The 14687-nt window shown below is 38.3% G+C and overlaps 1 protein-coding gene across 1 annotated transcript in view; it reads right to left on the reverse strand.

Annotated features, from left to right (window-relative positions):
* Positions 1-5442: 5442 nt before the first annotated feature.
* tmem201 (transmembrane protein 201) overlaps positions 5443-14687 on the reverse strand; it is a 29782-nt gene continuing 20537 nt past the window's right edge. Inside the window, exons 7-11 of the mRNA XM_029664595.2 lie at positions 11513-11742; positions 10885-10947; positions 9253-9540; positions 8592-8726; positions 5443-8233 (exon numbers count right to left, since the gene is read on the reverse strand). Of these exons, the coding sequence (XP_029520455.1) occupies positions 8139-8233; positions 8592-8726; positions 9253-9540; positions 10885-10947; positions 11513-11742 (811 nt within the window). The 3' untranslated portion in view covers positions 5443-8138. The remainder of the gene's footprint in view (positions 8234-8591; positions 8727-9252; positions 9541-10884; positions 10948-11512; positions 11743-14687) is intronic.

The following is a 14687-nucleotide window of genomic DNA, read 5'->3' on the forward strand; positions in this document are numbered from 1 at the left end:
GATTTCCCACCACTTGACAACTTGTTACTGCTGTTGATGAATCAGCAATAATTCTTCTGCCAATTGTTTCCATGTCATTACATTAAAATATAAGGGGGATCATAGATGTATTAAAAAAAAATCTAAAGTTGATTAAAAACCCGTTTCATCCTTTATCATGGTTTTGTCTTGAAAGATTAGTCCAAAATCGTGTGACAAAACATTACTTTTCCATCCTTGCATTTATGGCAGTTTAAGTTGTCGTTTCATCATATATTTAAGCCTTAATGAGTTACATTTTTATTTTTGAACTTGAACCCTGTAAAAACTCTGGATCTAGCTGACAGTTTTTTGTATAGAGATCTCAGAAATGCAGTGTAACTACATAAATTGTTTTCAGACACACAATGTTGTGACACAAATCCAAAATAATAAATACGATTACAAAATCGAATGCGTCTAACCGAAAGTCACCTTACCTTGATACTTAAAACTTAAATAGATACTGTCATTAACGTGGTTTTCTTCAATAATTATCCAATACTTGTTGGATGCCCATTTGGTGTCCTGCTGATTAGTTATGCCGTGATATTTTCACATCTGATCTAGGAAGGAATTTTCCAAGTCAAGTGACAAACAGCTGTTATGTTGGCGCATGTGATTCAACATCCCAAGTGCTGGAAAAAAGGTTTTTGCGAACAATGTCCAGAATATTTGTCGCTCTCATTCGTTATGGCGGGGAAGACAGTTGTGCCTGGATCCACGTTGGATCTAATATTCCTAGTGATTTGATGTTGATCATCTGTCATTGGATGCTTGATTTACAGCAGCGTATAGTTAGATGTAACAGAGCAAACGTCAAGGTAATGTGTTCAGGTTTTCGTGCCTCGGATTGGACACAGTCTGTGCGCAATTGTGTAGGATAGACTATTGAGCAACACCCAACGCTATTCCCATGAATTCTTATGGATATAATGACAAACAAAAAAAATCAGAGTAGTGATCTTTTTCACAATATGATCCGGTAATGTAATAACATGATAAATTAATTTTGTTTTCCATGTTACACCTGCAAGTTTAAACAATAAAATGGTCTTGAAGTGGCATAGCCTACTTAGAGCTCAGAAATTCAAGTACTGGTTTACGCCTTCCTTGAAAATCACACAGGTCTTCAATTTGGTGCTTGAAAGGTCCTTGTAATTATCGTAGCCAATTTATAATTTCTCCCTACTGCCTTATAATTTTCAGTGATTTCCATTTTGATCAGTTTTTGTGATCACTTTCATTTGTTCAATTGAAGAGTGTTGTGGTAAAACCACGCGTTATTATGAGCAGGGGTTCTCAAACCTTTTCACTCAGGGCCCCCACTTCCAGCATTTTGGAACATCCCCCACATCTATTTCTATGGGCACAAGCACTGTTCTTGAGAAACTGTTCACACTCTTGTTGGTTGAGAGAATTTTGCAGGTTGAAAGCTTATTTCCTGCAATTCTACACATTTTGTCATGGGGTGCAAAGAAAATGTTGCAATTTGTAATTCTATACATTTTTCCACGTCTAATGTGTATTCATGTGATATTTGAGTGACTAAATGGGCTAAATAAAAAAAACGTTAGCTAACTCGGGCTGGCTAATCTGGTCATTTCAGACCATTTATAAATATCTCTAAGGTATTTGGTGAGATTAATTCTAACGCTATTCATGGCTTTATTATTTAAAAATCGTCCACATAGGCTACAGAAAAATTGCCATGCATACATCCAAACTATTTAGTGTCCAGATTATTCTCACATATTTTAGAATGTAATAGTAATTTGAATATCAATGCATTGGCAGGACCATTTTAAAATTATTTTTATTAAAGTGGTAATGGCCTACTTTGGCACTTTATGCATGTTCTATATTAGGCTCTGTATGTACATTTATATAAAGTATACACTTGTATAACATTGAGGTCCTTCAAAATTACAATTAAGTGCTTGAGAAAGTCCATGAAAGGCCTTGAATTTGACTTGCCAATGTCTGTAAAACTCTGCTTAAAGGACGTATAATAGGTCTACAGTGTATTCGGAAAGTATTCAGACCCCTTCCCCTCATTTTGTTTCGTTACAGACTTATTCTAAAATGGATTATATTATTTTTACTCAATCTACAGACAATACCCAATAATGACAAAGCGAAAACAGGTTTAGATTTTTTTGCAAATGTATTACAAATAAAAAACATGAATACCTTATTTACGTAAGTATTCAGAACCCTTGCTAGGAGACTGGAAATTGAGCTCAGGTGCATCCTGTTTCCATTGATCATCCTTGAGATGTTTCTACAACTTGCGAGTGCACCTGTGGTAAATTCAATAGATTGGACATTACTTGGAAAGGCACACACCTGTCTATATAAGGTCCTACAATTGACAGTGGATGTCAGAGCAAAAACCAAGCAATAAGGTTGAAGGAATTGTTCATAGAGCTCCAAGACAGGATTTTGTCGAGGCACAGATCTGGGGAAGGATACCAAAACATGTCTGCAGAGTTGACGGTCCCCAAGAACACAGTGGCCTCCATCATTCTTAAATGGAATAAGTTTGGAACCACCAAGATTCTTCCCTACAGCTGGCCAACAGGCTAAACTGAGCAATCGGGGGAGAAGGTCCTTGGTCAGGGAGGTGACCAAGAACCTGGTCACACTGACAGAGCTCCAGAGTTCCTCTGTGGAGATGGGAGAACCTTTCAGAAGGACAACCACCTCTGCTGCACTCCACCAAGCAGGCCTTTATGGTAGAGTGGCCAGACGGAAGCCACTCCTCAGTAAAAATGGCACGACAGCCCACATGGAGTTTGCCAAAAGGCATCTTAAGGACTCTCAGACCATGAGAAAGAAGATTCTCTGGTCTGATGAAACCAAGATTGAACTCTTTGGCCTGAATGCCAAGTGTCACGTCTGGAAGAAACCTGGAACCATCCCTACGGTGACGCATTGTAGTGGAAGCATCATGGTGGGGGGATGTTTTTCAGAGGCAGGGACTGGGAGACTAGTCAGGATCGATGAAAGATGAACGGAGCAAAGTACAGAGATTCTTGTTGAAACCTGCTCCAGAGCGCACAGGACCTCAGACTGGGGCGAAGCGAAGGTTCACCTTCGAACAAGACAATGACCCTAAGCACATAGCCAAGACAATGTATGAGTGTCTTCGGGACAAGTCTCAATGTCCTCCAGTGGTCCAGCCAGAGCCAGGACTTGAACCCGATCTAACATCTCTGGAGAGACTTGAAAATAGCTGGCCATCAACACACCCCATCCAACCTGACAGAGCTTGAGAGGATCTCCATTGAAGAATGGGAGAAACTCCCCAAATACAGGTGTGCCAAGCTTGTTACGTCATACCCAAGACTCGAGGCTGTATTCGCTGCAAAAGGTGCTGAATACTTAAGAAAATGTGATAGTTTATTTTTCAGGAAAAATGTGTTTTTTTGCTTTGTCATTATGAGGTATTGTATTTAGATTAATGAGGGGGAAAAAATATATTTAATACATTTTAGAATTAGGCTGTAACAGAACGTGGAAAAAGTCAAAGGGTCTGAATACTTTCCGAATGCACTGTATGTCGTTGTATAGGAGTTACGGGTCAATTTGGATATATTCACCATTATTCCTCTAACATGTGGAACTGCATGAAAATATTAATTTTTGTTTTAATTTTGATCCCAATGACACACACAGGCCCTACTATCTTTAGAAAGACCCCTTATGTGCCCAATACAAATGAATGGAGTCACTTCTACTGTAAATAAGTATGTTCCTGAACACTTCTCCATTAATGTGGATGCTACCAGATTATAGATAATCATGAATGAATCCTGAATAATGAGTGAGAAAGAGGCATAAATATAACCCCCCCTCCCCAAAAAATGCAAACCTCTCACCATTACAATAACATGGGAGGTTAGCATGTTGGGGGTATGATATTTGGGGCGGCAGGGTAGCCTAGTAGTTAGAGCGTTGGACTAGTTACCGGAAGGTTGCAAGTTCAAATCCCCGAGCTGACAAGGTACAAATCTGTCGTTCTGCCCCTGAACAGGCAGTTAACCCACTGTTCCTAGGCCGTCATTGAAAATAAGAATTTGTTCTTAACTGACTTGCCTAGTAAAATAAAGGTTAAAAAAAATAAGATAAAAAATGTATGCCTCTCGTTATTCAAAATTAATTTATTAATCACATTTCAGAAATGTCTTAGTATACACAATTAGATGATTTGGCAAATGTTTCTATATAAATTGTTCAACATAATATACTCTATGTGCATATCAAAGTTCCAGAGTGGGATCTCTGCTAGTTTTAAAGTTATGGCCCATATAACATATAGAAATTGGCATAGTAGGCAATGTAACCAATCACAGCCCTGCAAATCAAGGCGACTATTTTGAATCCATTTTCACATCCACTCCGTTTTAAATGCTTACAAATTGGATCAAAATTCTAAAAGTAGCAGAGATCCCACTCTGGAACTTTGATATACCCGTAGAGTATATTATGTTCAGCAATATTGAACAATTAGTCAAGTATGTTATATTTTCAATATTTAAGTCTATATTTTTCAATATTCATAAATTAATGTGTCATTGACATCAAAATACTAATATTACAGAGCAAGCAATAAAGCTTCATATTACACCAAGGTCTGCTTTGTAGCACCTACAGATTAAACATGAAGTTGTGAGAGGCCTGGGTAAGCCCAAAATGTCATATGCCAACTAATTATTTCTCAGTCATACTTTAAAATGTCAAATATATGTAAACATTCCTTCCTCCAAAGGATCCTTCTGTGGATTAAATAAGATCCCAAAAATGTTATTTTTGGTTCTAGTTTTTCATAGAATCACCCACTTAAGTATAGAACCAAATTAGGAGTTTGAGCTTCACTGTCCCAAGTAAATGAGGGGAGTGTATATTTCTTCATACACAGAATTCCAAACCTACTCATAATTCACTGAACATAGAAAATGCATTGTACACATCTAATGTCTTAGAGATGGTCATAATGAAACTACAAAGCTAATTTCATGAGTTGAACAGAAGCACAAAATCTATTTCCTCCAACAGACTTGATATTCCTTTGGCTGATTATCTGACAACATGAAAACAATTGTAAGAAAGTTGTCAAGCAGAAATACAGATTGATATATATGAATTGATATACACCACATTAAAACTCAGCTAAGCAACAAGCAAATGCAGACCTAATTAGGCAAGAGCAATGGTAAGTAATTCTGGAGTATTATTGTGAGGTGCTTTTTCTACCACATGGGGGAGCACTTGCGGAAGATTAGAAAGCGGTATCAAGCTACCTAATTAAATTACAATTGATATTAAATTTCAGTAAATAGAGCTGATTCGCTTTTTCATTGACTTCATCTTAAAACATGGATTTCTGTAAATGGGTCAACAAAGCACACCAAGTCAACATTTTATTAGACAAATAATTTATTGAAGTACAGAAATCCTAGGCATAACAGCAAAACAAGTCACACAGATTGATGTGTTGATTCCTAATACTGACAATAGATAACTACGTGAAAATTCAACCAGACATTGCATTGTTACTTTCACACTGTAAAATCAAACACAGAAAGTTAAAGTTATACCTTAAGATGTAAGATAATTGAATATTAGTCCATAGTTCCTTCTAAACTAAGAACAGGAAAAAGGGCAAATATTAATGAACTTGACAGACTAAAATAACAAGGAACAGATGATATAGTATTTACAATTGTACATGTTTGTCATTTTAGACCAATAACTTTTATGCTATACAAATAGTAACATTATTCAATGTCATTAAATTAAACATTGAGTGCAACCACAATTCCAAGATGAGGTGTTCATGACATGTCAACATCCTTTAGCTTGGAGGCAGAATAAGTCTTTGTAAGGACTAGACATCTCAATCATGTAAACTATTTTTCTGACAAAAATATATATTCTTACAATTATATCAATATCAGTGCTTTTGGTTTATATATGAGAGCAGGACGAGCACTTTTCTGAGTTTTTAAGTCCAAACAAGCACTCCAAATGCTTTATTTTCGACTATGGCTTTATCACAGAACACAAATTACATTATACAGTATATTACATGATAAACACTTTTCCCTACAAACTTACAACACAATGCAATGCAGTTAGCCAGACGTGTATTTGTTTTTTCAGAAAGTGTTTTTTTACAGTCAAGATAACACAATTCAGTTACGGAGAATGAACAAGAAAAAATAAACAGTTAAGCAAGTAAGTACCAACCCATTGTGATCTGCACAAATATAAAACATTCATTGCCAAGCACAGAACCATTCATCACACACCATGGACACACTTACTAGTCCTTAATTACAATAGTTATGATTTGAAAGTCAAGGTAGTGTTTATGCATGCTGTACTCTTAAAGGAGAGTCAATCAAGCTCTAAATCATATTAATACAAAATAACCTAAGAAGAACCTACAAATCAAGTGTGCTCATTCGTAGTATAAAGATATAAAGCAAGTGGACATTGTCTTTATAGAAAATCTACGCCGCCGCAATCCAATGGTATAGATATCATACGTCCTTATCAAACTGTGTACTGTATCACCCCAGCCCAAATTGGCTCACAGTGGAAAGAAAATATGAATATTTTCCATTCGTTATTCCAAAGAGTTATCATTAAGATATATAGGCCTAGTCCTTCAGTGAACACATTCTATGAGTTTCTCAAAAAACCGATCCCATCACCATTCAGACCCAGTCTGACATTTTAGGAAACAAAAATGAGACGTGTGTATAACATGCTTGTATCAACAATACATGTCTATTGCACATTTCACAGCATGACCAAAGTGTAAAAAATAATAATTATAATTCCCTAAATAAATACAATAGTACCAAGCAATTGCAACTTTTGTCAATTTAAGAGTTACTTTAACATGCTCAGTTGTTCAAGTTGATACATTTTAAGGAGTCAGATATTTATACCAGCAGGAACTAGCTTAAATATTACATTACTAGGTCAGGTCATATTTCAGGGACAAAAGAGAACGTTTCAGTCAGTGTTGTGTGAAGTAAGATTGCACTGTCTATGCATAGCCTAAGTCCTGACGAAAATAAATGGGGTTGGGGTAAAAATCGATACAGTCGTATCGCAATACTACTTTTGATGATATTGTACTTATTCTATGACTCCCAAGTATCAATTTTAAAATGTATATATTATTAACATTATTTCAACTTCTCTAGCTTGTTATTCATCTTTTTAAATGGTGAACCAACATGTTTTCAGCACTTTAATTTCCATGACTGATCAGAACTCCGTTTCTCATGGCTCTTATCCCTCTGCAGCAGACATGTTGAGCAATATTGTTTGGAACATCGACTCGCAATACATATCAGCACCGATAATATCGTATCGTGAGGTCCCTGGCAATTCCCAGCCCTAGCTTGGACATATGGCAAGATGCATTTGCGAGTGTCTTTGGCTGAGCTGCGAACACAAATAGCCAGAGAGGGGAAAGGATGACTCACCCTGTAATGCTGTCTGTCTTAGGACCATGTCGAGTGATGTCGTCACCCCCCCCCACGCAAACATTCTTGGCACCCATTCCAAATGGGAAATTCAAATGTTGTTCCTGCAGACAATGCAACAGCACTACAAAAACATTTTTCACCCACATGCAGGCTGAAAAGTTTGTTAGTGGTGTCATCTCCTCCCCTGTTCGTGTGGAAAGGCTTCAGTTGGACAAAATAATCCTTCCCAAATGGGACTAACAAATGTTGTTCCTGCAGACAATTAAAAACGAATACCTGAACACCGCAGCAGCTCAATCAGGTAAGTACACTGGCTACCCAGTAGCAGTTCACTTTGTTGAAGCTAACCATCCTATCGCCTTCGTCAAATACATCATATCGAGCAGCTTACTTTAACAAGGAGGAGGTAACATTGAGACCCTACTGCTACAGAGGGATGCCCACTGGAATTCTGATCTTAAAACGCTGATGAACATGTCTACTTAATAAACACATGTCCACAGCTTATTAGCTTGCACATATCATACTCCCATTAAATTGTTGGGGGCATATTATTTATGCAACATTATTTATTTTTATACAGGTTGTGAAGGACTGAGGTGTGTCTCACCAGTTGCGATACAGGTAGAGGGAGGTGAAGAACAAGTTGGCGCTCAGGCTCGCTAGGAGGATGCCCGGCCAAAGAGAGCGACCCAAGAGACCTGCAAACCACAACAAAGAAAACAAATGTCAGTGTGACCGACCTGGGTTCAAACCTGGGTTGCCTGTGTGCCACAAGTGTGTTATCACTCTGAGCTAAAGCCTAGGCATTTTCTCAGCTAACTAGGAAGGCAGGCCTATCAGGCAAGGTTACTCGTCACATGACCTTGGTTCCAAACCACCTTTAATTTATGTCTGATTTCATTGAAATGTAGATTGGGTAAATTTCCTGCCAATCTTTCTTATATTTGTCAACCATCATCCATAACCAACCAAGCAATTAAATAATGACAATGTCTTTGGTTAGATCTGATTATTAGATTTCTCTCTATTAGATCATTACTAGATATCAGTGCTCACCTTTCCATCCGGGGGGGCTGTCCATGCCTCCTGTTGTGGTGTCCACCATACAGGCTGAGGAGCCTGAGGAGCTGCCCCGTCTCTTCTCACACTCCTCTGAGATTACACTGCCCTCCTTCAGCAAGGAGCTCAAGTCTGGAATCACACCGCAGTGGAGCCATGCGTCAGTCAAACACACATGCACCCGAAGCCAGTCCTTTCTCACAGCTATGATATCGGACTATGTTAAGTGAGTCATCGATGAACACATAAGACTAAAAAGAGATGAAATGGATAGATGCTAACACCAGTAATTAACATAAAGCATAAAAATCTTGAGAATCAGTGTAATCCCGTCTCCTTCTCCAAAACATGTAACATGTAAATATTAGCCTATAATGTTACCTTTATTATACTTTTGTTAAAATGTTTATTCTATACTACTGAGCCATTTACTTTGTTCGTTTTCTTATTTTTTATAATTTCTTATTGTTGTTGCATTGGCAAGAAGGAAACAGCAAGTAAGCATTTCATTGGATGGTGTATACCACGTGTATCCTACACATATGAATAATAAAACTTGAAATATCACATTTCGTGTACGATCTTTGAATACAACCACACATATTCATGCTTAAAAAAATACATTCATAAACGCATATCTACACCCAGTGGTTCGTACCATTACTACTGTGGTATGGGGATACGTCTGGCAGGTGGAAGCTTCCGCTGTGAAAAGGGGCGGGCTCTGCTGAGAAGTGGTGTGGCGGGGTCGGGGTGGGTGGGGGCTGGTGCTCTGTGTCAGATGAGAAGAGGCGGAGTTTCTGTCCACTGATGTTGAGTCTTGCCGGGCTGATGAGGGGGCGGCGGTGGCGAGAGCTGGAGCTGGATGTGACTGAGCCAGCAACCGAGGGGGTCGGGGAGGGGCCTGGGGATGACGGACGGCTCCCAGACTTCAGGGAAAAATAATCTGCTCCGAAAGAAAAAAGGTGGAAGTTGTTTTAGTCAAATCTATGCAACAACTGCAAAACTCATTAACCTGTTCTATGTTATTAATAGCAGATTTTAACATGTTACATTGAATGTTGTGTGAGAAGATCAAAAATATGCTAAAGCAGGGGGTTCCACGAGATGTATATATATATATAACAAAAAAAGAAACAAATATTTGTTGAAATGTTTTTATAAATATCGCTAGCAACAACCGAAAATTGCATGCTTACAATAGAAAATATAATATATTATTTGGTGTCAACGACCTTGTGCACACTACAGGCCTTTATGCTCAAATTAGTTTTGTTATTCGAATCCGTTTTCGACCACTGACCGTCCAGACAGTAAGTTACAAGTGACCAAATCGTATGTGTGTGTACAGACATCAGTCATTTGCTGACAAGGCTATGCTAGTTGTCATAGTAACGACGGGTGCGTGTGCAGTGGTATAGGCTGATCGGTGGTGGTGCTTGTGCTTCCTATCACTCAGACGTTATGTAGCAAGCTAAGTTGACAACAGTGCCTGCCATGGACCGTTTCCCAGTTGCTTTGAATGTTCAAATCATAGGGTAAGAACACATAAAGCCTCAAAGGATAACATGATCCAACTTTCAAAATGAGTCCTTTTTGGCTAGTCACAGCAGTCAACTAGCTAGCTGTTTAGCGCTCTAGCACATTCACTCATTTGTTTGAAAACAATTAACAAGCTAGTTAGTTAGAACGTGTTCTAGTCAAACTGTCAACAGAGTAGCGAGAAAGCAACAAGATATGTTGAATAACAGTCTAAACATCACTTGAGGACAAATACAAAATTGCAAATAAATAGGATTCGAGTCACTTCAAACTTCCATTGTGAACAAGGCTTTACATATGCTTTGAAAAAGCACCTGTGAGTACCAGTCACAGCAAGTGCTACTGGCTGCTGGTAATCTTTCTTGATTTAAGACATTCAATTTTGGCTAACACATTGCTCACCGTTGTTTACACAGCTGATATTACCAAAAATGTGTTTAGAGTAAGCCTATTAGTTAGAAAGCTATGTTAGAGTTTAAACTTCTTCCAATTATAATGTGGGTTCAAAATAAAAAACGATCTGACAAATCTATTATTTTAAAATGGTTATTACTTCTTCTTGCCATTATCATTCACCTGATAAGACAAAACTTTTTTGCTAACATATGGGTCAACGGTTTGCCTGGGTGGTGGTCTCTGTGCAAGAAAAGGTTACCTTAAATTGTTCTACTGCAAGAAAAAAAACAGAAAAAACAGAGAGTGTTGTAGATAATCTAAATTGCAACATTTATCCACTGCTCAATGTTACCTGAAGGTGGGGAGTCTTTGCACTGTGAAGGTGGCCTACTTCCACTGAACAGGTAGCCGGAATCTAAAATACATGAGCACACTATCAATTAGAACAGGGTTTTCCGAACTTGGTCCTGAGGGCTACCCCTGGGTGCACGTTTTGGTTTTCGCTCTAGCACTTACACAGCTGATTCAAATAACCAACTCATCATCAAGCTTTGACTATTTGAATCAGCTTTGTAATGCTAGAGCAAAAACCAAAATGTGCACCCAGGGGAGGGATCCAGGACCGAGCTTGGGAAACCCTGAATTAGAACATTTCCCGGTCAAATAAACCTCCATGCATACAAAATAATGTAAGTCATTCAGTGATCTCTGTAGGCATGTTTTAGAATTCTACTAGCTAGTTATCAATGTTGTGAGGCATGTAATAACCGCGCCACGTAACCCTGTTACTGCCTTATGGCATTGTACTGTCCTCCTTATGGTATAACTAATTTGATAGTCAGCCAAGAAAGTACCATAGAAGTGGAAGCTACACAATTAAATATGAACACCGGGTGGCGCTGAATCACAGTGCATAGAATGAAAGGCAGAACAGTCATGTACAGAACCCGAAAGACAACCTAAGGTGCCAGCCATCTTACCTGTTCTGGCGAGGGATGGGATGGTGCCGAGGTACAGGGCTCGGTTGAGGCGACCGGGCAGGGAAGAGGGAGAGGCTTTGCGTTCTCGGGGGCTCTTCTGTCGATTGATGAGCTGGGAGAGGTTTGGGGGTGGAGTGGGGATGAAGGTAGAGGAGGAGCCAGGGGAGATGGGAGAGAGCAGGGGAGCCTGGCCACCATACAGCGAGTCCACAGAGCTACCGGAAAGGTACCTGCAACAGAAGAAGAGCACAATCGATCCACCACTGAACTCGACACCTCTGCAGATAGCTATGCGAATTGAAAATCAGTAACAGGGTTTTCCTTCCGTTTTTTGTAAATACATTAATCAAAATGGAGAAGAGACTTTGCAGGTAGAGGTGGTTTGGGGGATTTTAACATGGCCAATATTGTTAACAATAGGGGTGACAATTCCATATCAAATTCTCTGTATTGCCCTCCAGACAAGTATTTATTAAAAGGCCCAGTGCAGTGAAAATTCAGTTTTTATATCATATTGTACAACTGATGAAACGAACACTGAAAGTGTGAAAACATGTGATCAGTGTTATTTCCTGATAGATTATATTTTCCACCAGCAACTACATAGGACCTTCTAATCAGCATGGTGACATAACCATGTGGTAAATTGGTTAATAGACCAAGAGTTCCACACCTCTGCCAATAACAGCTAGTTTTCCACTCTCCACTCAGTCCACTCCCAGACAGTCCTAGCAGAATTGTTGCTTGAGAATCTTTTAGCTAAAAAGCTCTTTGACCCTTTTTATTGTAAATGTATTACGTTAAGGTACTTAATTGTTACCCAAAAATGACTTAATGTCGATGTAAAAATGGCAGCCTTGTGCCTTTAGACATTTTTAATACTGTGAAATCTATTGTGCTAGAAATGTGCTTTGCAAATACAATTAATATTACATCTGTAAAATAATATTTTCTAATTACTTTACAGATGTAATATTAATAATTGTATTTGTAAAGGTCCAACTAGTGAAATTGAAGGTTAACGCAAACAATTTCCACAAAACAGACAATTGAAAATGAGCTACAATGATACCTGCATTGCCCCCTGTACATAAATTATAAAAAGGTGGGGGGGAGAAACACAAATCGAGAAGGATCACATTGTATTTAACAGTGGATTAAAGTTAGACCTTGCATCCATAGCTTTGTTTATGAATTTGAGTGGTTAGATTTCTCCAGCCCCAACCCTCAGCTGCAGATTGCCCCTTAGTAAGGGCAACTCAACATCATTAATGAAGGTAGACCTATTAAATCCTGGTCGAGATCGATGACAGTAACACTTTGTCTGACAATTGGTGACCCAGAGTATACCCCAATCCACCCTGCAAATACTTATTCAAGTGTACATTAAGGCAATGGTCAGACAGGTTCAAACAACCCTTCTATCCAGCAGTGAATGTTAGATATGGGATACTGTGTATAGTGATGAGGCTATATGTAAATGGGAGCCATTGACAGTCTATCCCATCTGTCTGACAGACATGAACCAGCTGACAGTGCCTTTTATACTAGTGGGCTAGTGGCAAACACAGAACAATTCATTAAAAAAAAACTAAATGTGCACCCCTTGGGGTCCTGAGGACAGAGTTTGGGAAACACTGCAGTACACTATACCCCCTTCAAATCTAGGATACTTGGCGCTGACAGAATGTAGTGCTCCCTTCCTAAGCACATTAAAAAGGTAGGCTAGACTATACTAGTTAAGGTGAAAACCACAGAAATGTATTTTGTAAAGGTCAAAACACAGGATTAACAGTGACTGGAACATCAGACATCCTTTTCTGACAATTGCACCTGTTGAATGTCCACCGTTTGTCAGTGACCACTATGTGCAGGTGATTGCAAACACACAATAGCTACCTACTACTTTTAGCTGTTTCTCTTTGCGGTGTGTCTGAGCTATAACATTTTTTTAAGGTAAGGGTTAAGAACAGGTCAGGCATTTTTCTCACAAAAGAATGGGATAAATAGAAAAGGCATAACATTTCAGTAATTTATTTAATTTGATTTACAGTGATCCAGCATACATGGTTTACTAATACAAAATGAACCCAATAGGCTATATGAAGGGTAGTGACAACCTACAATATTCAAGATGCAGTACCCAAGAGAACGTGTTTTAGTTGGAATATGCTGCAGTTTATTTTTTAGAATGGACGGAATAGCTTAAATAGATGCTTTACCAAAAATATAGGAAATTCACATAAATGGGCATTGGATATTACATGAAAGCTTATATTGTATGTTTTGGAATACGCATTAATCCTTCCATACTCATATATTAATGATAAGATAAAAGTACCATAAATTGTTTGGTGTATTAAAAGGGATAGTTCAGCCAAATTTCATATTTATATTTTTGTTTCCTTATCTGTAAAGCAGTCTTTGGACAAGGAGAGGTAAGGAAACAAATAGATTACTTATTTTGTCATTTGTCTGAACAATCGTTTTAATCTTGGGGAAAATGGGGAACACTTCAATCTCCCTTCGGGGTACTGAATCTTTTAGTGTTTCAGCACTGCAACACATACACAGTATAAAAAGGTAAGCAAGAAAATGCACTACATTCACAACTAATTAGTTCTTACTATCACATTGTTAGCGGCACACATAAATAATGGACACAAATAGTTTTAAGTTTCATAACCTACAGTCGCCAATTTGGCATAAACTAAAATAACTATCAAGTAATCCCTTGTTACTATGGTGAATAGAAACATACATAACATACACAAGTGACACTAAGAGACGTATGCTCACAACACAGTTAAAAGAATAAGGTTAGGCAAATGTTTGCTAAAAACATTGGTTGAGATAAACAATAGTTGTTAGTATCCATTAAATCAGGTATACTAGCATACTCATATGATGAAAAACATGAAGAGTCAAGTACGCTTTCAGAGGCAAATGCCAAACTACTAACAGAGGGAAATGTGCTAGAACCCGTTAAATACATTTGGCATTGTAACGCATATTACATAAATATTAGCTACATACTCAGAATATTTTTTGCAGACTGAAAACTCTGTCAAAGCAATGTAACAATAATTGGACAGCATCTGTATCACAGAAATCCAGATTTTCACAACCGACTGTGGGTATTGTCTCAAGATAGGTTTCCAGCCAATTAGCGAAA

This window comes from Oncorhynchus nerka, linkage group LG7, assembly GCF_034236695.1.
Source record: "Oncorhynchus nerka isolate Pitt River linkage group LG7, Oner_Uvic_2.0, whole genome shotgun sequence".
In the NCBI taxonomy this organism is placed as follows: domain Eukaryota; kingdom Metazoa; phylum Chordata; class Actinopteri; order Salmoniformes; family Salmonidae; genus Oncorhynchus; species Oncorhynchus nerka.